The sequence below is a fragment of the Sphaeramia orbicularis genome, chromosome 18 (assembly GCF_902148855.1).
Source record: "Sphaeramia orbicularis chromosome 18, fSphaOr1.1, whole genome shotgun sequence".
NCBI classification, from domain to species: domain Eukaryota; kingdom Metazoa; phylum Chordata; class Actinopteri; order Kurtiformes; family Apogonidae; genus Sphaeramia; species Sphaeramia orbicularis.
In genome coordinates this window covers 8,222,406-8,243,107 of record NC_043974.1, presented here as the reverse complement: position 1 = coordinate 8,243,107, position 20,702 = coordinate 8,222,406, and the positions used below count along the sequence as shown (strand labels likewise).

At 39.5% G+C, this 20,702-nt stretch overlaps 1 protein-coding gene across 2 annotated transcripts in view; it reads left to right on the top strand.

Moving 5' to 3' along the window:
* The window catches only part of hdac8 (histone deacetylase 8), a 45,416-nt gene extending 25,215 nt beyond the window's left edge, over nt 1-20,201 (top strand). The window contains exons 11-12 of one of the 2 annotated variants that reach the window (XM_030162667.1): nt 18,052-18,112; nt 18,143-20,201. In XM_030162667.1, coding sequence (XP_030018527.1) covers nt 18,052-18,074 — 23 coding nt within the window. In that variant the 3' untranslated portion in view covers nt 18,075-18,112; nt 18,143-20,201. Of the gene's footprint in view, nt 1-18,051 lie in introns of both variants that reach the window. The other variant, XM_030162666.1, reaches the window with a different exon arrangement.
* The last annotated feature ends 501 nt before the right edge of the window (nt 20,202-20,702 follow it).

Below are 20,702 nucleotides of genomic sequence, written 5' to 3'. Positions count from 1 at the left end.
GTTCATTTTCCGAACATTGAACTGTATATATATTGTGTCTAGAAAATTTTGAGGATCCATTGTGGAGACATGTTATCCAGGGAACAACAGGAAATCCTTTCTTGTTTGTGAAATGTAATATCTGACACAGCAGTCATTCATTCATTCTGTCTTTGTGTGTGTTTGATTGAATGGCAGGTGCTTAAACAGTGTGGTTTATGGTAAGAGACTTAGAAGAATGCAAGCAGTGCACATTCTGACCACATCACTGTCTTATGTTTAAGAAGTGCAACACCAGTCATCAATTATGATTATATGTGTAACCACTTTGGAGCAGAACAAATGGACTCTTTTCCAAGCCACAATAATCAGAACATGCTTTGTCCCCAAACAAAGTGTACAAGTGATTTTCAGGTGTTTTTATCTAAGTGCATGACTGTGTTTTGTCTTCAGTGAGTTTTTTAAGAATGTTTTATGGCAATGGCTACTGTCGCAGTACTGTGGCACAAATTATTGGGTTGTCTGTTGCCACAGAGCCAATCAAATGTTAGCATTTGTACTGTGGCAATAAGCAATAATGACATTTTTTTGCCACAGAGCCAATCGTTGATACTGTTCCATGAACTCATTAGCCTCCTGCTGCCACAGTACTGTGGTGATATATGGTGTGTACACCCCATACACATGACAATAAAATGTCAATCTGCAAAAGTTTAATATCCTTTCATCCACATGACACTGGCACTGTCGGTGTCCCAAAACAGTATTTTTGAAGAATGAGTCCCAATAGCAGAAAAATCTCACAACCCCGCCCTCATGTTGCCATATGGATAGGCAAAACACTCCTTGTTGGAAACAATGACGCCATAGTACAACGTGACCAGAAGGAAAAAACACTGGACACAACCTCATGTGCATGCTTACTGCGTTCTTCTGTGATTTTAGTGTATTCTGCGGCTCTGTCTGTGTTTGTGTACAGCGCCACGTATAGGTGTGGCATACGTATTACACCATTTTAACCCAGTTTTTCCGTTTCCAGACTACGTATAGAAAATGGAAGAAGCCATCGTGGCATCTCCCATTGTTTTTTGGACTGCTGTTTAAAGGTTAGGATTTGGTATTTTCAGTGTTGCTATTGTGGCTTTTTGGAACTAGTATTGATAATGTTTGAACAAAAGGGTGGTAGTAGGAGAACATAAGGGGATATGGGTGAGTTGATGCTTAAGGCTAGCTTATTGATGAAGTAAAAAAGTGAATTTCATCAAGAAATGAAACCCCTGAAAGTCACATTAGATGGACTTAAACACTTATCAGATGGTTGAAATAAATTAAATCTGAATGACTTCTGGAAGGCTGAACTTCTCTGTATACATTTCTAAGTCCATAGGAGTACTTTTTGGAGGCAGCACCCAGTGGCCATGAGTGGCACTATACTTTAAGATACTTTTGCATTGGCTTCACTTTCAAGTGCCCCAGTTTCAATAAAGCTACTCTCAAACCATAGCTTTGCAGCCTACCAGTGACTGTACAATGGAAGAAGCTCAACTACAGCAGAGCTAGCCTAGTTCAAGCCATCAAATTGATGATACACTGAAGAATAGTTATAGAACTCACAGTGCTAGCAAGTGTTCTTAGAGCTGTGTTTGATGTCTTTGCAGTGGAGGTTATATTTACTGTCAGCTGTGACAAGTGAAAATGGAAATTTTGTTGGTGGAGCTATTCAAGTGTCGTGTAGATTTATCCGTGGTGACACTGTCGCTGTGTGAGCACACAGTGGTGCCCAACCTTTTCCACATGAACAACACAAGGGTCAAGTGAGCTGTAGTGGCTGTATGACAAATACATTGCCAAGACATGCCTTCAATGTGGTCAAGATGAAAGAAGAAATGGGGGCAGAGATGGTCATGGGGGGTTCAATTACAGTAGTGGAGTATTGGTAGGGTAAAAAGATAACTACATTTACAGTCCAAGATTTTTTTTTTTTTTTTTTCAGTCCAATGGGCTGATACCAATGGTATCAGATGTCGTCTGTCCATCATCTGTCCGTTGTCTGTAAACAATTTTTCAAGAAACTTCTTCTTGAAAACCATCAGCCACAATTGATTGAAATTCATAGCAGAGGTTCCTTGGGGCAAGGTCCACCATGTTTGTTTAAAGAATTGAGAAATATTAATGTTGGAATTTTTTTGAATTTTTGAAATTTTAAAAATTCTCAATGGTTTATAATGGGAAACATTTTAAAGTGCTATAACTTCAAAGCAGTTGAAAATATTGATATAATTGCTATTGGCAATAGGTAGAAAGTCACATATGGGCTTTCATTTGGTGCCATGACCTTTGACCTTGAGTGACCTTGAAAGGTAAAATGAACGTCAATTAATGTCCGTAAATATGCCATTGGACTACAGGACCCTTGGTCCTATTTTAAATATTAGTTTTCATAGTTAACTCAAGGCATAAGAGTCACTAGATGCTTCCCCTCAAAAACCTAACTCCAGTGGACTTCCACTAAAAAAAACACATCAGTTAAGCACAGCGGTGGTTATCTTTTATCTGCTTTGTTAATAAGACTCTAGGGCTGAGAGAAGACTTAGCTGTCAGCCTGTGCCTGTGCTTTGATTGACATGTGTGTATAAGAGGTCCTTCAACAGCTGGAGTTTTGGTAAAATTTATTTTTTTTCCCTGACAAACAGTTCCACTGTAATTATGGTTAAGAAGTCACACTAACAATACTGTCAAAGGATTCTGTCATGCAGTTGTTTACCAGTTCACCAAGCCTTCCAGACATCTTGGGAAAACAAGGAGAAATCTGGCTACAATTTGGATCGAACTCGTGTATGTTTTATAAGGGGCGAGAAAAAATATAATTCAGATTGTCACTTGTAATTCTACCCCAAATGCTTGTTGTATGATCATTTAGCTAGATAGTGGAAAATCATTTGCCAATGAATGTCAATCATTAAGGCTAATATACACTGATCAGCCAAGAGAAGTAGTATAATATTGGTTCAGGAGGTTCAGGAGGTAGAGCAGGTCGTCCAATAACTGAAGGGTTGGCAGTTTGAATCCTGCTCTCTCATAGTCATGTGCCGTTGTGTCCTTGGACAAGACACTTGTGTCAGTCACACTGGTATATGAGTTTTCGGTGGTGGTCAGAGAGGCCGTTTGGGGCGAATTGGCAGCCACACTCCCGTCAGCTTGCCCCAGGGCAGCTGTGTCTACATATGTAGTTAACCACCACCAGAGTGAGAATGTGAGAGTGAATGAATAATGGATCAATAATGTACAGCGCTTTGGGTGCCTTGAAAAGTGCTATAGAAATCTAATCCATAATAATGATAATAATAATAATAATTATTATTATTCTAATGGTCCCTTTCACAGGGTTGGATATATCAGGCAGCAGGTGAACATTTAGTCCTTGAAGCTGATGTGTTAGAAGCAGCAAAATGATCAACATAAGGACTTGAGTGACTTTAACAAGATCCATATTGTAAAAGTGATGACTGGGTTAGGACATCTCCACAACTGCAGGTGTTGCTGGCTGTTTCTGATCTGATATTCAGTATTAGACGAGTGGTAATAATGTCCAGGCAGTAAGAACAACCAAGAAAAGTTTGTGTGTATCGGTGTGTGGAGTTAAGCTTTGGAATGGGTTGGGGGTAGACCTCAGGTGGTGTCCAAACATTCGAAAGTTCGAAACATTGTACAAAGAAATGGTTATGTCACAATACATTGCTCAAGGAAGGGTGTGATTGTTACATGGATTGTCAGGTTGTTATATTATATTATATTATGTGTAGAAGTATGTATGTATGTATATAGATGTGCAGATGTGGGTGGTGTACAGATGTATATATAATTTGGTATGTCTGTGTATATGGCTGTATACGTATGCAGGGGTGTATATATGTGTGTGTGTGTGTGTGTGTGTGTGTGTGTGTATATATATATATATATATATATATAAAATCACAATCTCATATTGTATATTATGTGATTAGGCACAAAAAGTCTGAGGACTGGAAATGGGGGCATAGGATTAGACAAGCAGTGGCTTCTTTGTACTCCCTTTCAGGCACAACAGTTGTTCCATTTTCTGTTTTTTGTTGTTGTTTTTTCTATGTTTTATATTATGTTTGTGTCTGAAATGAACTAAACTAAAAAAAAAAAAAAAAAAAAATTTAAAAAAAAATGTTATACTCCCATAGATGCTCCATGCTAGATGCTTGGTTGAAATCTAGTTGCTCTTTAGATAGCTTTGGTAGGTACTAACCACTTTATACTGAGAATGTCCAACAAGATCTGGAGATGCTTTGATCCAGTTACTTGGACATCACAGTTTCACCCTTGTCAAAGTTGCACAGATCCTTACTCTTGCCCATTTTGCTTTTTCCAACAAGTCACCTTCGTGGTCTAAATGTTCACTTGTTGCCTAATATTTTCACCAACTGACAGATTCCATTGTAATGAAATAATCCAAATTAATACCCCTTTGTCTATGAGTGGTCAGATTGTTGGTTGATTGGTTAATCTGTGCATACATATGTGTGTGGCGTCATAAACAGGGAAAAAATGCCTCTGTGATGACATACATTGCAACTGGATGTTCTCAAGTATAGAATGAGCCAACATGAAGACAGCTGGAATCAGGTTTGGGTGCCTCATAGAGCTACAAAGTGATAATCCTAGAGCATTTCTGAAACAAAGGTCAGTTTTTAGAGTCCAAGCTATGACTTGGAAACAAATGTCTTCAGTGGAAAAGAGTCTGAAAAGCTTGATTTTTGTTGGTGGAAAATTTTGCATGAAAGGAAAGCCAAAACAGAGGGAAAAGTAGGCATTCCATAACTTATCTGCATTAGAGTTGACATGGTATCAATTAGCAACTAAAATTTAAATTTCATTTTACTGTTGCAACCCTGTTGGATGTCGGCACGGCTTATCCAAACAGCATTTAGTCCTCTGAAAAACTCCAGGACACGTCAAATCAAGGGAACAGGAGTTTATTTGCTGAAATACAGTTGGTCTGTTGGCTCGCATTAAATCATCACAACCCGAGGGGTAGAAAGTATCACTGGTTTCCAGTCATACGGCTTTTATTAGGGGCGACAGAGGGAATGGGTGGATGAACGGATGGATTCAGAGAATAAAAGGGAGAAATGAAATGCAGACAGACCAATGATGGAGAGAAAAAGTTTGGCTGCTGGGTCCCATCTGCCTCTCTTTTCTTTTATCAGATGCCCTCTTCTCTTTGCCTTCGCATTAATTCAATCTATGAAAGAAAAACTTAACAGAGATTGGAAAGTTTGTTCACCTAACAATGTAGAGGTGGTTTAGATTTTACATCTTTACATTTTATCCTGTTCGGTAGAGCTCATTTTTCTGTTCAGCATGATATTATGCAACTCTTCTCTTTGTCATACATATATTTTTTGCGTACTTCTAACTTCCATGTATTCATTTTTTTACTCCACAAAGTTTCAGTCTTGTTTGAACCTGTCACATCTGTTTTGTGTCCTTCTCTCTTTCCCCCTTTCACTCTCCCTTCATGTCTCTTTTGTCTGCTCTCTCATGTCAGCTTTAGTCGAAAAATGCTTTTTAAAAAATGAGTCTTGTCACAGAACGCATTGCCACACAACAGGCACAAAACCTCAACGAGAAGTGATCATATAATAATTTAAAGTTGTGGCACAAGTGTGCGTGAGTGTGTCTTTTTGTTTCTGTCTCTGATTAAAGAAAGACCTACATGTCTGCTAACTTAACTAATGCACACACACGAACACAGAATAAGAAAAGGCTATAACAGACACACAACACACACACACACCTCTAGGCATACATATCCACATGACATCATTCGGGTGGATAAATGTTTCTCTGGTTTGGAAGCGAAGTTCTGCTTATAAACACTGGTTTCCCTGAGAAACTGGGCGGTCTGTGTATGTTTGCTTGTGTGTGTGTTTGTGTGAAAGTGTGTGTTGCCCACATCTGTTCTGTCCGTTGGCACGAATGGACCGTAAAGATTTGAATCTTAAAGTGGTAATCCACAAAATCCTGTCTTTTTTCAGTTTCATTAAACATGTGTTATATCCCAGTCCCATATGTTAAGTTAACAGTATACACATGTATACACATTGTGAACTTGTAGCCCAGTGTTTTGGTTGTTTATTGCATGAGAAGTGATCATTTTGTACTAGTAGAAAAGGATGCAAGGCATGTTTGTGAAGGTTGTATTGAGCCGCATGCAAATGCTTTCAGTCTGTCAGGTTTAGCAGAACATTATTTTGAAAGACTTCTCTTAACTCAGGCCAGAGCTGAAGCAGTTGGTTTATTTATACATTGACGGAAATTAATTGGAAGCACTTTTTCGTATCGATTTAGTTGTTTAAGCCATTTTAACTAAAAACACCAAGTGTTTGATGATTCTGTCTTTTCATACATGAGGATTTGCAGCTTTTTCCTGGTTTTTATTACAACACAGAATCTCTTTGGAATTTGGACAACTTTCTGATATCATATAGAATAAGTATGCTACTTGATGTATGTAGAAAATAATTGTCAGATCATTTAATTAATGAATGTAATAATTTATTGCAGTACTACACCAATTCTTTGCATTTACAAACACAATGGCCTGCTATAAGTAAGTTAGGATTCTATGCACATAACATTAAACCTCTAATTCGTTTCATATTAAATTCACAGTATAGTCATCTGAGTTTCAATACATTTCCTAATGTTTGGTTGGAATTGGGTATAGTGCTAATCATGTGCTGTTGTGTCCTTGGGCGAGATACTTCACCCATCTTGCCTCCAGTGTAACTCACACTGGTGTATGAATGTTTGGTTGTGGTCCGAGGGCCGTTTGGTACGAGTTGGCAGCCACGCTTCTGTCAGACTGCCCCAGGGCAGCTGTGGCTACAAACGTAGTTTACCACCACCAGAGTGATAATTTGAGAGTGAATGAGTAATGGATCAATAATGTAAAGCCCTTTGGGTGCCTTGAAAAGCACTATAGAAATCTAATCCATTATTTTTATTATTATTAGTCGGCCCTGAGATGTATTTTGTAATTAGTTTGGGAGCCAATCCATCAGGGGAAAAAAGAGGATGTTCTTCCATGCAAATAAACAATCTACTGTTAGATGCTGGTAGCTAACAAGCTACCTAGCTCTATATCCACTCTCTGTCCCATCATGCATGTTTGTTTTATCTATGGATTCACAGCCACAGTAATTTATAACATAAATGCAGTGAAAAAAAAAAAAAAAATCAGAGCTCTGATAGGTGTTTGTAAGTATCTTAAGTTACCGGCTTGTTAGTTAGCCAGAAGCTAACAGAATGTTTTTTCAAGCAATACTGAGCACTCATAATGTTTTTCGACTTTGTTATTTCTATGTATTATAATTGTGGGTAATTGTTGGTCTAATTCCAGCTCAGTTTACTTAATAAAGCTGGATTTACTAAGCATAGTAGTTTCATCAGAGCTCTGCTTAATTTTCAATCTAGGTTTATTTCATTTAACATCGGGTTTAAACTAATCTAGGATTGAATTCATCTTTATTAGTGCAACCAAATCCCACAATAGTTCCAGTTTTGCCAGTGCCTGTTATCTGAGGCTGACAACAAATCCACTCTTGGTTTGAATGTATTCTGCAACTGAAGGTAAATGAACAGATGACAGACATTGTTAGCTGTATAATCTGCTGGAGTCCCTGTGCATCGTAGTAACCCACGTATTAGTTGGTCATAATATAAACCAGGGTGTTAAGCAGAGATTACAGGTGGAAGTGTTGCTATAATGTCATTAAAAAGCCTTTACTTCTTGCTGTATAAATATTAAAAGCCCTTGTGTTTGCCTCCTAGACATTAGAGACACATTGGCTTTTTACTACTGTTGTTATATGAACTAAAGAGTTAATACACTTAGAATAAAAGAACACACACTGTGACGAGCAAAAGGAAAGCAGCGCTAAATTACTTCTGTCTTGTTTAATGTTTCCTTTTTAGGCAATTTTAGGCAATCCCTCAGTCTTTCCTGTTTTTCTCTGTTCTTTCACACATCCCCACTGTTGAGCGTCTGTATTAATTAAAGTGTGATTTTTATTAGGTGGCTGTTGGAGGCAGCAGCAGCTGTCTGGCTGTTTGTATATTCACAACTCTGTGTTTACGAGTCTCTGCTAGAGTGATTTCCCCAGGGACTGTGTGTGTGATTGTGCGTTCCTCTTCATCAGTGTGAAGCCGGTATGTGTGTTAACTGTCAGCCTCAGTGCGTGACTGTATCTTATCTGTGTATGTGCGCATCAGGAAGGAAATACTGCGGCATCTTTACATCCTCGTGCGCGCTGTCATTACTCACCTCTCTGCTGACAACAGGCCAGTCCCCTCACACACCTACACTAAATAAAAACGCACACAAACCCGAATATTCACCCAGGATAAGAAACGCCACAAATACTATGAGGAGATACCGAATACTCAGCACACTGAAACAGAAAACAAGTGAAAAAATTCTGAAGAAATGCACACAAACACATAAAATACACACAGGCTGAGATGCCACGATAGATTTCACGGTAGTAAATATCTGAGTCTCCATGGCTGTTCATCACCTGACCAGGATTTACTGTCTGCACCTGGACGATGGAGAGGAGAGAGGAAGAGGCAGACTGCAGGTTTTTTTTCATAAACAGTCTATTTGGGCCACTTCTATATGTGGTCTCAGATAAGATATACTGCAGATTTTACTGCAACACAGCCTCAATCTGAAGAGAGATGTCAGAATTCATGAGACTTTTGACAGTCATCACAATTATGCACTTGGTAAACACTAATGAGGAAGGTATCATGATTTAAGTAGTCAGTGGGAAGATAGAGTGGTGTTTTGTGAAAAAAAATTAAATAAATAAATTGAGGGATGTACCATTATTACTATACTCCCTTTGAAAGTACACTATATGGACAAAAGTATTCAGACATGTTGAATTAAGGTGTTAAACTTCAGGAAATATTGATGTTTATATATCAAATCAGCATGAACAGGACATCTGAAGAGCTGTAGCTCTGACAGGTCTCTGTTTTGTCTATATAGTTTATTAAAGCTATACCTACCGATGTGGCATTTCTCACAGCACTTAGTAAAAGTTTGAACATGAACAACCCACCTCCTTCCAAAGCCCCGCCCCCTTCCCTCTGCCTGAGCTCTGAGGCTCCTCCTCCTCTCTCCTCCTCTCATCTGATGCGCAATGGAAGCGGAGGAAGAAGCAGAGGTGGAGGTCCGGTCCGTTTTGGCGTGTCCGCGGACCCCTCCCTCAGTAATCAGATGCATCATCCACCTGCCACGGGCCCGCGGCTCCTGTTCTATCAGTAGACCTGGTCTGTGCAGTACTGGGTCAGTGTCTTCACTGCAGTGCCCAGGGGATGGGCGCACGCACTGTGAACGCGTGGCCTCCGCGAATTTTCCATGGACATTTGAGGTTTCATAGTCCATACAATTATCATCCTACATCATCTTACACTGTGTGACACCATGTAATTGCACCTGTATGAGTCCCACCGTCATAAAAGCTGAGCTTTATGCAGACCTGTTCAATCCAGTACAGCTGACTTCCGGACTTTTATCTCCATCCTTCATTCATCAGACTCCCGTTTTTTCCCCTCAGTTGTCGTTTCTGTTCATAAATCAGTTTTTTCCCTTCCACATGTGCATGTCAGTTCTGTCCATACACATCCTAGACAGTAGACTGTGGTCAGTGACAGGAGAAGCAGCGCCAGTGAAGCGTCAGATTCAGAGGGACACACATCGGATGTGAGACGGCAATAATGGATCGGATGCTGGACGGCCGTAATGGATGATTGACAGGAGGCTCAGTCAGGTTCGGCCAATTATTTTATTCGGACCGACTAAAATGATTGGTCAGACTTTTATCAGAAATATATGAGAATTAAACATTTTTGAGTTTCAACACCTGGCGGATTTCTTTTACATTTTAGTCTGACACACACTTATTAGGAGCATTTTAAGATGACAAAAGAAAAGTGTAAAAATGCCACATCATACGGTATAGCTTTAACGTCAACATTTCCTTCAAATGTATTGGGAGATTTCAAATAAACAGTAGATGAAGGAAATGGATTAATGTCCCGGGCATTCCCTGTCCTTAGACCCTCCTTCTTGGCAAGGAAAAACTCCAAAAACCCAGTGGGAAAAGGGAAACCTCAGGGAGAACCACAGTGAAGGAGAGATCCACTCCCATGGACAGACAGGCTATAGATGCACCAGGACTGATAGACATCCATTTACAGATGCAGTTCCAGTCTGTAAAGATGCAGTTGGGTGGAGGGCACATGAGGGGGTCCATTTAGTCAGATGAGACAGGTGAGGGTGAGGAGGTCCATCCAGACAGGTGAAGGTGGGGGAGGAGGTCTGGGGTCACAGGTCAGGACAGAGCACAGATGAGTCACCTCAGATCCTATCGTCATTGGGCCCCAGGCGGCTACAACTGAAACAGTAGCCACTGAAATGGGCCACCAGGTGAATAGTGATGAATAGACTAAGTAAACTATATACCGGAAATTATAAGTACAGACAAAAGTGGTACATAGTACCAGAAACAGGTGATAGGACTCAGTGCACTATACTTCCCCTAGCATTATTGTTCCTAGGGCAGCATAGACTGAACTGTGTGAACAAATGTTTATAACTGATAATACTACTACTACAAATACAAGTATTTACAGTGGATGTACTACTACTGCAACTGTTAGGACAAATAACAGAAACCTCTACTATCTATGGAACTAGGGATGTAACAATATAAAAATTTCATATCACGGTTATTGTGACCAAAATTATCACGTTTATCATTATTATCGTGGTATTATTGAAATTGTGTTCAAAATGTTCAAAAAGTACTGATATACACACTGAAATAATTTAACCAAGTTGTATTTAAAAAAAAATAAAATAATTGGTCCAATGTACTTTCTGTTGGCAGAAACATTCAAATATTAACCCTTAGTGGTCTGAGCCTATTTTGGCTGTTTTTCAGTCCTTTTGATTTTGCCTTTATATACTATATAAGCAAATGTTTACTATACCCATGTTTGTTTGTTTGTTTTTTCAGCACAACTTCATCTATATCATCTGTTTATTATTTTTTCATTTGAACCTACTATATTAAAATAAAAGGCCAAAAAACACAAAAAAAAATACATAAAATCCGATTTGAAAAATATATATAATTTATTGCATAAATAACACAAAGATGCTTAACGAACCTTTTCAAAGACTTTAAAAGTGAATATTGGTTCCAAATGTTAGGTATATGCAGTTAAAATTGTAATAAATTAAAACTATACTCAAATATTTGACATAAAAGCAGATCTTTACATATGCGTTTTTTTAGCCTAAAAGTACGGTAATCAAACACGGTTATCATGATAATTAGAATTTAAACGGTAATACTAACTGTCTGCAAACGTCTGTTTTTAATTTTATTGTTATACCGGTAATCGTTACATCCCTATATGGAACTATATAATTAATACTATCGCAACTATATGGATAAATGAGTGATGACAATGAAGGTGGGAGAGAGGGACCACAGCAGCAGGTCCAGAACTGGTCCAGGGAAAACCTGTGAGGACATAAAGCACATAGACTCTGGGGAAGAACTCAAGTAGGTAGCATGTTTTTGCTGGAGTGTGAATACAGGGTGAGTCAGAAAAAACGCTCTTTCCATTTAAAGAAATTGTACTGCTAAAATGGAAACACTGATTTTCCTTTTGACCATACAGTCATATTGATGTGGTTATTGAGCATGTCTGGTGATGTAGTCATAGATTTATTGCATTGCAAAAGAGAGAGAAGGTCCATTGTTTATTGGGCACTGAAATACCTGCCAACACAATGTATGCCACAGTGAACAAACTTGAAATTGACAACAATTACAGGAGTCGGGGCTTTGCTTTCACACTCAGGACATAGGCCTACATGACAGTGCCCAGGGAGTTTTCATCATGGCAAGACCACAGTTTACGGATGTGCAGAGAGCTTTCATGGTGACAAAATTCTGCGAAACTGGTAGCGTCCAAGAAACCATCCGGCAGTTTCAAGACCGCTTCCCTGATGTCCGTGCCCCAGCTGCCTCATCAGTGAGGAGAAATGTGATCAAGTATCGCCTAACTGGTACTCTTCAGGAACTCCGAAATCGCATCACGGCTGAAATCCAAGCCCTACGACGAACACGAATGGCAAGAAGAGCTGTGTTAGAGATGCGACAACGAGCACAGATTTGCATCAATCTGAATGGTAGCCAGGTTGAAGGTCGTGCCGGACGACTTCGTTGAGACAAAACATTTTGATGGCGAGTAAACATGCTGTAATGGTTGACAATTTCAATTTCATTCACGGTGGCATAAACTGTGTTGGCAGATATTTCGGTGCACAATAAACAATGGACATTCCCTCTGTTATGCTATGCCATAAATCAATGATTCAATCGCCAGACATGCTCAATAACCACATCAATATGACTGTATAATCAAAAGAAAAATAAGCATTTCCATTTCAGTGGTACAATTTCTTTAAATGAAAAGAGCGTTTTTTCTGACTCACCCTGTAGAGGAGAAGATTAGGAGAGAGAAGGTCAGAGAAGAGGAGGAACAGAGAGGTAGATCAGAGAGGAGGAAGAGCTGAGGGAAGGTCACAGAAGGGGGGGGGGGGGAGTCAGTGTATCATGGTGAGTCTCTCAGCAGTCTAAGCCTATAGCAGCATAACTAAGAGCAGCCTGAGCCGCCCTAACTTATAAGCTTAAAAAAAAGAATGTTTTTAACCTGCTCTTAAACATAGAGAGGGTGTCTCCTCCTGGACTGAGGCAGGGAGGTGGATCCACAATAGTGGAGCTTGACAGCTGAAGGTTCTAGCTCCGATGCTACTTTTGGAGATTCTGGGAACCACTAGTAAACCTGCATGTTGAGAGCTTAGTCCTCTAGATGGATTGAATGGAACTAAAAGCTCTTTCAGATAAGTAGGTGCCTGGCCATGAAGGGCTTTGGAAGTGAGGAGGAGTATTTTAAAGTCTATCCTAGCTTTTACAGGAGACCAGTACAGAGAAGCCAACACAGGAGAAATATGGTCTCTGACACTGGTTCTAGTCAGTACACGAGCAGGGTTTAGATCAGACACACAAACTCATCAACTTAAGATGGACTAAAATTGACTGAGTTGGGGAAAGAATACACTGGGTAATTAAGCACTGTTGGGATTTCCTCCATAAATTTAAATATAGCATGATCTGATAAATGTGTAGTATAAAAATTTTTGTCAGGAAGGGAATCGTTGAATAATAAAAATTCACAGGTTATCAGGCAGTGGTCGCAGAGGAGAGGATTTTGTGGAAAAACTACTAAGTCTTCAAGTTCCACACCTTAAGTCAGGACTAAGTCAAGGGTATGATTAAAAAAGTGATTGGGTTTGTGAAGACACTGACTAAAGCCTATTGAGTCTAGTAATGACATAAATGCATTATTGAGGCTGTCATTGTCTACATTAGGGTTGCATGATTAATTGTTAAAAGATCGCAATCTCGATTCACACATGTATGTGATCTCATTTCTAAACACGGATGATTCTTAAGCATTTTATTTCACAGTCTGCATTACAAACAAATGCACACAAACACAGAACCGCCACCACTGCTCCCTCCCTCAACCAATGGTAAAGTGTCTTGACAACACGTGAGCCTGCTGCTGTCGGCTGCAGTTGAGTGAGGAAAGTGTGAATTACAGAACGCCTGCGGTAAAGAGAGTGAAATGGATGAAAACCCCTGTGGTAGTGGCGAGAGTCACCCACCCGAACTCATGCCCAATAAAGATTCGCATTCAGTGGTGTTAATCTCATGTCGATCTTCTTTTCCGTTTTCCAGATCCAAGTGTCTTTTGCCTTTCACTTCTCTGACCTCTGCGCTGTTCTTCTCCTTTTCTTTTCTTTGCCGCTGAGGATAACTCGGCCTTTGACCCAGAATCAAAACTCTCGCCCTCTCGAAAAATTTTATATTAAAAAAATTCCATTGTGCCAGCTGGGAACTTTCTTTGCACTGCAAGCTGATTTCACTTAGCAACCGGGACCATAAGTAACCGGACTACTTGCGAAGTGACATGAAAGACGAGAATCAGAGGTAAAAGAACCCATTTTCCATGACAGCAGTGCAATAAACATTTTGTGAAAAAATTGTGCCAGAGAATCATGATCTCAATTCTAAGCAAAAAAAAAATCGTGGTTCATATTTTTGCCAGAATTGTGCAGCCCTAGTCTACATGAATATTAAAGTCTCCAAAAATAATTACTTTCTCTGTTTTAAGTACTAGACTGGCTAGGAACTCTGTAAACTCTGATAAAAATTCAGTGCATGGACCAGGAGGACGACGCATTGTAATTATTAACAGCATAGGCTGGAGTGTTTAATAGACTGGGTTGGATAGGCTAAGACTAAGACATTCAAATTAGATAAAGTTTGGCGTAGGTTTAGGATGTAATTGGTGAAATCAATTAAAAATAGCTGTGACTCCTCCTCCTTGGACTGAGTCTCGAGGAATCTGATTATTTATGTGACTAGGAGGAGTAGCTTCATTTAAGGACACATACTCCTCCTCACAAAGACAGGTTCCTGTTAAACAGAATAAATCTATATGATAATCTGATAAAATATCATTGATTAATGAAGCTTTGTAAAATAGAAACCTAATATTCAGGAGGCTACATTTTATTTTCTTGTGTTTTGGGACTGTTGGAGTATTGGTGTTGATATTTATTAGGTTTTGATGTACAGCTGTTTTTGTCTTAACTGCAAATGCATTAACTTTACATGGTCGGGGGATAGACACAGTCTCTATAGTGTTTAAAGTGAGTATCTGGTCTGGAAGGGCAGAGAAGTGTGTAAGACTGTGACTCTGCATCCCAGTCTCAATTCTGAGTCAGGGTTTTGGGTCAGTAATAAACTTGGCCAGATTGTTACTAATGAGAGCAACACCGTTCCAAGTGGGATACATGCCGTCTTTCCTAATAAGACCAGGTTTTCCCCAAAATGTCCGCCAATTGTCCACAAACTGTATGTCATTAGCAGGACACCACCTAGACAGCCAGCGAATGAGTGAAGACATGCGACTCAACATGTCATCACTGGTCAGGTTAGGTAGGGGACCAGAGAAAACTACGGAGTCTGACATACTTTTAGCATAAGTACACGCTGATTCAATATTAATTTTGGTGACCTCCAATTGGCATAATCGGGTGTCATTACCCCTGACATGAGTTACTATCTTGTGGTATTTACGTTTATCCTTAGCCAGCAGTTTTAGACAGGATTTGATGTTGCCTGCTCGGGCCCCCACAATGCATTTAACTATGGTCACTTGTGTCTCTAACTTCACATTTCGTAAAATAGAGCTGCCTGTGACCAAAGTTTCTTCCTCAGTGGGTGTGTCACTGAGTGTTGAAAACTTGTTGGAAACATGAAGTGGTTGGTGGTGTATCCGAGGCTTTTGCCTGCCACTATGCCTCCTTTGAACAGTCACCCACTGTTCCTGTTCTCCCAGCTGCTCGGGAGCTGCTGGTTTACGGCTAACCTGAGCTGGTGGGTTCACTCTGGCTAAAGGTACCAGGCTAGCTGTCGCAGCTATCAACTTCATTCATGGAGTAGACTTGTGCCTTCAATTGGCTAAGCCTCACTTCCATGGCTGCATATACACTACATTTATAACAAGTACCGTTTTCGCTAAAGGAAATGGTGGAGAAACTAAACATCCGACACACTGAGCAAGACAGTTTTGTATCCCAGACTCCTGTTAGAAAAGAAACATCTGAATTCAATGTGTCCCAATACTTTTGTCCATATAGTGTATATGGAAAAGAAATGTGTGGCCACCAAAGAACGTTTGCAGTGTTGGAGTTAAACTCTGACTCCAGTAGCCTCAATTAGTGTTGTAGCCCTTGAGATCCATCTTGGTGTTAATATAAAGACCAGTTTTTGCAGGTCTTGGTTGCATCTTGTCCCTATTTTTTCCACTGTCTTGTCTGAGACAAAGAGGAGTCTGGGTTTTATGTCAAGACCACAACATTAAGGATATCGCTAAAATTCAATATCCTTTATTTGGCTTTATGTCAACGTCTGAGTTTCAAATGGAACCTGAGGCTAGAATTGTATGTTTAATCACTTTAAAGATTATTGTTGTAGCAAGAAAATAACTGGTTTGACCATATTATTCCATTTCACTCATATTTTTGTGCAACTATTGGAAAAACCTTGTTTCCTTACAACTCTTGCTTCATATCTGGTCTGATTTTGGTCTTGAGTTGATCTCAACCACACAAATCTCTGGATCTTGTCTCAGTCTTGACACACTCTGGTCTTGGCTATGGCTCGGTCTCAGTTTAGGTGGTCTGGACAACACAGCAAATGCAGATCCATTCGGGACTGAAACTCGTTCACAGCACAGCACTGGTCACAGCCAGTCAAAGCACTACAGAAGAGACTGGAAGAGAAGACAGTAACGGGACTGAGGTACAAGAAGAGGCATGAAGAAGAATAAAAATAAAACAATTAATATAAAACAATTCGTAGAAGATTGAGATGTTAGTCACTTTTTAATGATCTTCTAACATCCTTCTTAGTGTTGCTGTGGTAGTCCTTGGTTTCTCCATTCTTAATGGGATTTTCAGCAGAAATTGCAACTGGTTCAGAGACTCAATATCTATCTGTCCACCTTTGAAAGGATATGTCATGATAGTGTCATGATTTTGGCATATTTTCATGTATATATATATATAAGATTTTATTATTTTCTACTATAAATAAATGATTAAGTTTAATGTTTTTGTCTATTTAATGGGTTCCAATCATCTAGTTTTAGGTTCTAAAGGGCTCAACATCTTTCAGACACCACTGTATAGGACAGGGCAATAAGATTCATTTTACATCTATTGTTTATGTCCTTGCATCATGAACCACACTTGTCATACAATATTTCTTACCATTTGGATGACACTTTGCATTTCACCAAATGTATTCAAACTGGAAATTTGCATGGAGGCAACCCAAAAGAAAATGAATGCGACAAAGAATGACATAATTCTGAAAATGACTTATTTCTCTGGAAACTCCAAATAAAAGACAAAATTTGAGTTTACAGAACAATTGCAGTATTATGTTATGTACCATTAACTCCTTCAGTGTTGCTGGAGTCTTGTTTTTTCCTCTTATTATCACGTCTTCCCACTTCCCCTTGTCACATTGCAGTAATCCAGTGTTGTGTACACTGGAGACTATAAGGCACAGTATTGAGTACATCAAACCCCCAGCGGAAAACACACGAAATCATTCAAAACATTTGTCATACTTCAGATGTGTTTCCAACACTGTTCTGGATAAAGCTGCTGATGTTGTTGTCACAGTGGGGGGGATAACATGACACATGACACTGACAGCTTCACAATAGCGAACAAACAGGACATCCTCTCTCACTGCGTCAGTGAAATGCTACATTTGTCGGGGCAATTACTCATCTGCTGCCCTGTGTGTACGTCTGCACAACATGTTTATTTTTTCCAATCAGGCTATTTAACATAATAATAGACCCATGAAGCTTTATTGTTTGCAGCTTAACATATAAACTGCACTGGCAACTAGACTATAATGCAGCTATTGTGTCAGAATGGGTGTGTGTTACATGGAAACCAATCTGTGCCTTCATGCAAATGAACTTGCTTAGTGTTGTCATTTCCATGTTGATTCAGTTTTGCATATTTGCATTGGCCTGTTCCAGATGTAATGCTGCATTTTCATTGGCACAAGCATGTGTTTCTTCTTCCTGCTGCTTCATCTTTGGTTTTGTTTCCCCTGACATGTATTTAGCTTCATTTTATTTGCCATAACATGTTGAATTTAACCCTTTTCCTTCACCGTCCTCCCTTCTTGTGTATATGTACAGTGTGTGTGTTTAGGTCTATGTGTATTCACCCTTGGACCCCCTCAACACACCCTACTCATTTCTTTCTTTTTTTCTTGTTTACAGGGAATTTAAGGAATGTGGTTTAGGAGTCACCAGCCTCAGCCTCCTCCACGCACACACATACACACACACATACACACACACACACACACATACAAAACCCACTCATACACACATACACCATGTCTCCAAACCAGGTCGACACTCTGCAACTCTAATGAAGACAATATGGAGTGGACCCCTTCGGCCCCGAGGCACAGAGCGAGCAAAGGCAGGAAAAAGAGCGAGAGAAGTTTTTGGAAAACATTTCAGTATTTCCAGGGGAAAACAGTTTAATAAGGGGAGGGGGTGATGCGGGTTCTGTACTATGTTCAATCTTTTTAATCCTTTGTTTCTTTGAGACAATGTGTGTGTGTGTGTGTGTGTGTGTGTGTGTGTGTGTGTGTGTGTGTGTGTGTGTGTGTGAATGAGTTTATGGTGTGTTCAGAGTGAGTATGTAAAACTGAATCACAGCTGGTTTAAGCAGGCAGTACACAACAAGTCTCCAGTATCTATCTGGGGATTTGTTTGTGTTCGTCCTATCAGTTGGACTTCATGCAACTTCAAACTAAATGGAAAAACAGATCTTTCAGGGGTAGAGTTTCAGGTTCACTTCAGTGCTGCTACAATTTTTAGTCTCCTAAGGAAAGATAAGCACTAAAACAGACAAAAAAACAATCGGTTATGTCCCCCCAAATGCCTCTTGATGCTTGTAAAAAAGCCCTGGGTTCCCGAACAGGTCTAGAAAGCCCTGAAAATTAGATGGAATTTCAGAAAGTTTAACTCCTGGATGAATCTGGAAAACTTTTACAAATGTCTGGTTACACATTTTTGCAGGCTGATTTTCTCAGCTGTGTTGTTTTGTTGTCACCCCTGGGCAAAATCTGCAAATTAAACATCTGGAGAGGGTTTGGAATTTTAAGTGGAAAATATGCAGAGAAAGGACCACCCCCCCCACATGAACATGATCAAATTAGTGTTTAGAAGGTTTAAGATAGAAACAGCGGCCCAATAAGTCTGTAAAATAGCGTAAAAATTCATTTTAGGGTTATAAACAAATAAGGCAGCTGTTGAGGACTCATTCTCACGATGTTTCTTAAACCAATGAACTGCAAATTAATGGTTTTGTCATTTTATTCACTAACTGGGAATTTGCAGGAAAAGTGAAACTCTTAGATAATTGGCAGAACCTAGTTTACAGTCGAGTAATTTTCTATAAATAAAACTCCTGCCTTTAAAGCAGTCCCAGTGTTGCCTGACATTCTGCAAAGTCTGTAAATGAATGGAAAGACAAAAAAAGCAAAGCTATAACAGAGTTACTAAGTAATTACTGCATTTGTATTTTTTTTCACCAGCTGGTAAGATTCCTAAAACTTTTCTAAAATTAGATGTGAAGTGCAGCTGATTATTTCCACGTCTGGAGAAGTTTGGAAAACAGAGAAATTGGGTTTAAACCCCAGCTGTCGTGTTTGTGATGTGGTGTCACTCAGCTTAAACCACTGCACATCAAACTGAGCAGTGACCAAAACATAATGGAGATGAGATACATATGAGAGCCCAACGATGAGAAAACTCAAGAAACCAGTTTCAGTAGTGTCCAGTGGTATTAAAGGTAGATTTTAGCAGGGTTATGTTTGTGGTAATTGAAATTAAACATTCACAACACAGTCAATATGAAATGAAAGAAAATTGTACCATCTTTACCAACAGCAGCCTTAAAGAAGTGCACATTTTAAGGTGCGTACTCTTATTATTTCACCAAAATTCTTCAAATTGTTTAATGAAGCTGGAAAAATCAGTTTTAGCATTGTTAAATTGTATTTAAAAAAACAAAGATTCACAGAAAATTTGTAAAATTATCTTGGTGACTGTAGTAAAAGATTCAGAACATTGTGTGAAGAAATGAAAAAAAAAAAAGTACTGCCTGGAATCAGCAGCTGTATGAAAAAGTCCATAACTTCTTAGCATTTCTCTTCTGCAGTAGCTGAAGTTTGAGGATTTTAGTTTATCTTAGAGATTGTTGCAGAAGGGAAAGAAAGTTGTGTTAATTGTTTGTTTGTTTTTTCTTTATATGTTATGCAGTTGTTTTCACATGACAGACTTTTTAACTGTTGACGTGTTTTGATGTATGTACATGCCACGGGCATCAGTGGAAATAAAAGACAAGGAGACCATGTTGTTGTCATGTGTCTCGTCCACATTTGAAGCAGTGATTTACGCAGTGTGGGCCTGTTCATAGAGGCCTTTTAATGGAGCACGTTTGAAAGAGGAACCACAAATGTCGAGCAGTTTCCTTTAGAAGTGATGTTCTCCAAATTAATGGCCTGGAAATTCACACCAAATGTAGGAGTCACCAGTCATCAGAGCTGGCATGTGCTGAACAGAAGTGAGCTGTGTGTGTGTGTGTGTGTGTGTGTGTGTGTGTGTGTGTGTGTGTGTGTGTGTGTGTGTGTGTGTGTGTGTGTGCGCGCGTGTGCGCGTGCGTGTGTGTATATATGAGGATCCCCTGTGATCTTTATGAACACTTCTGCGGTCACCTCGGCGGTTTGAGCCCAACGTAGCCGAAGCAAATGAAACTCATTACACCATTTACGAGTTCGGAAAAGGAGAGACGGTTGAAATTCTATCTCATAAACCGGGAGGAGGGGCTGTGAGTGAGCAGAGGGGTTTACACG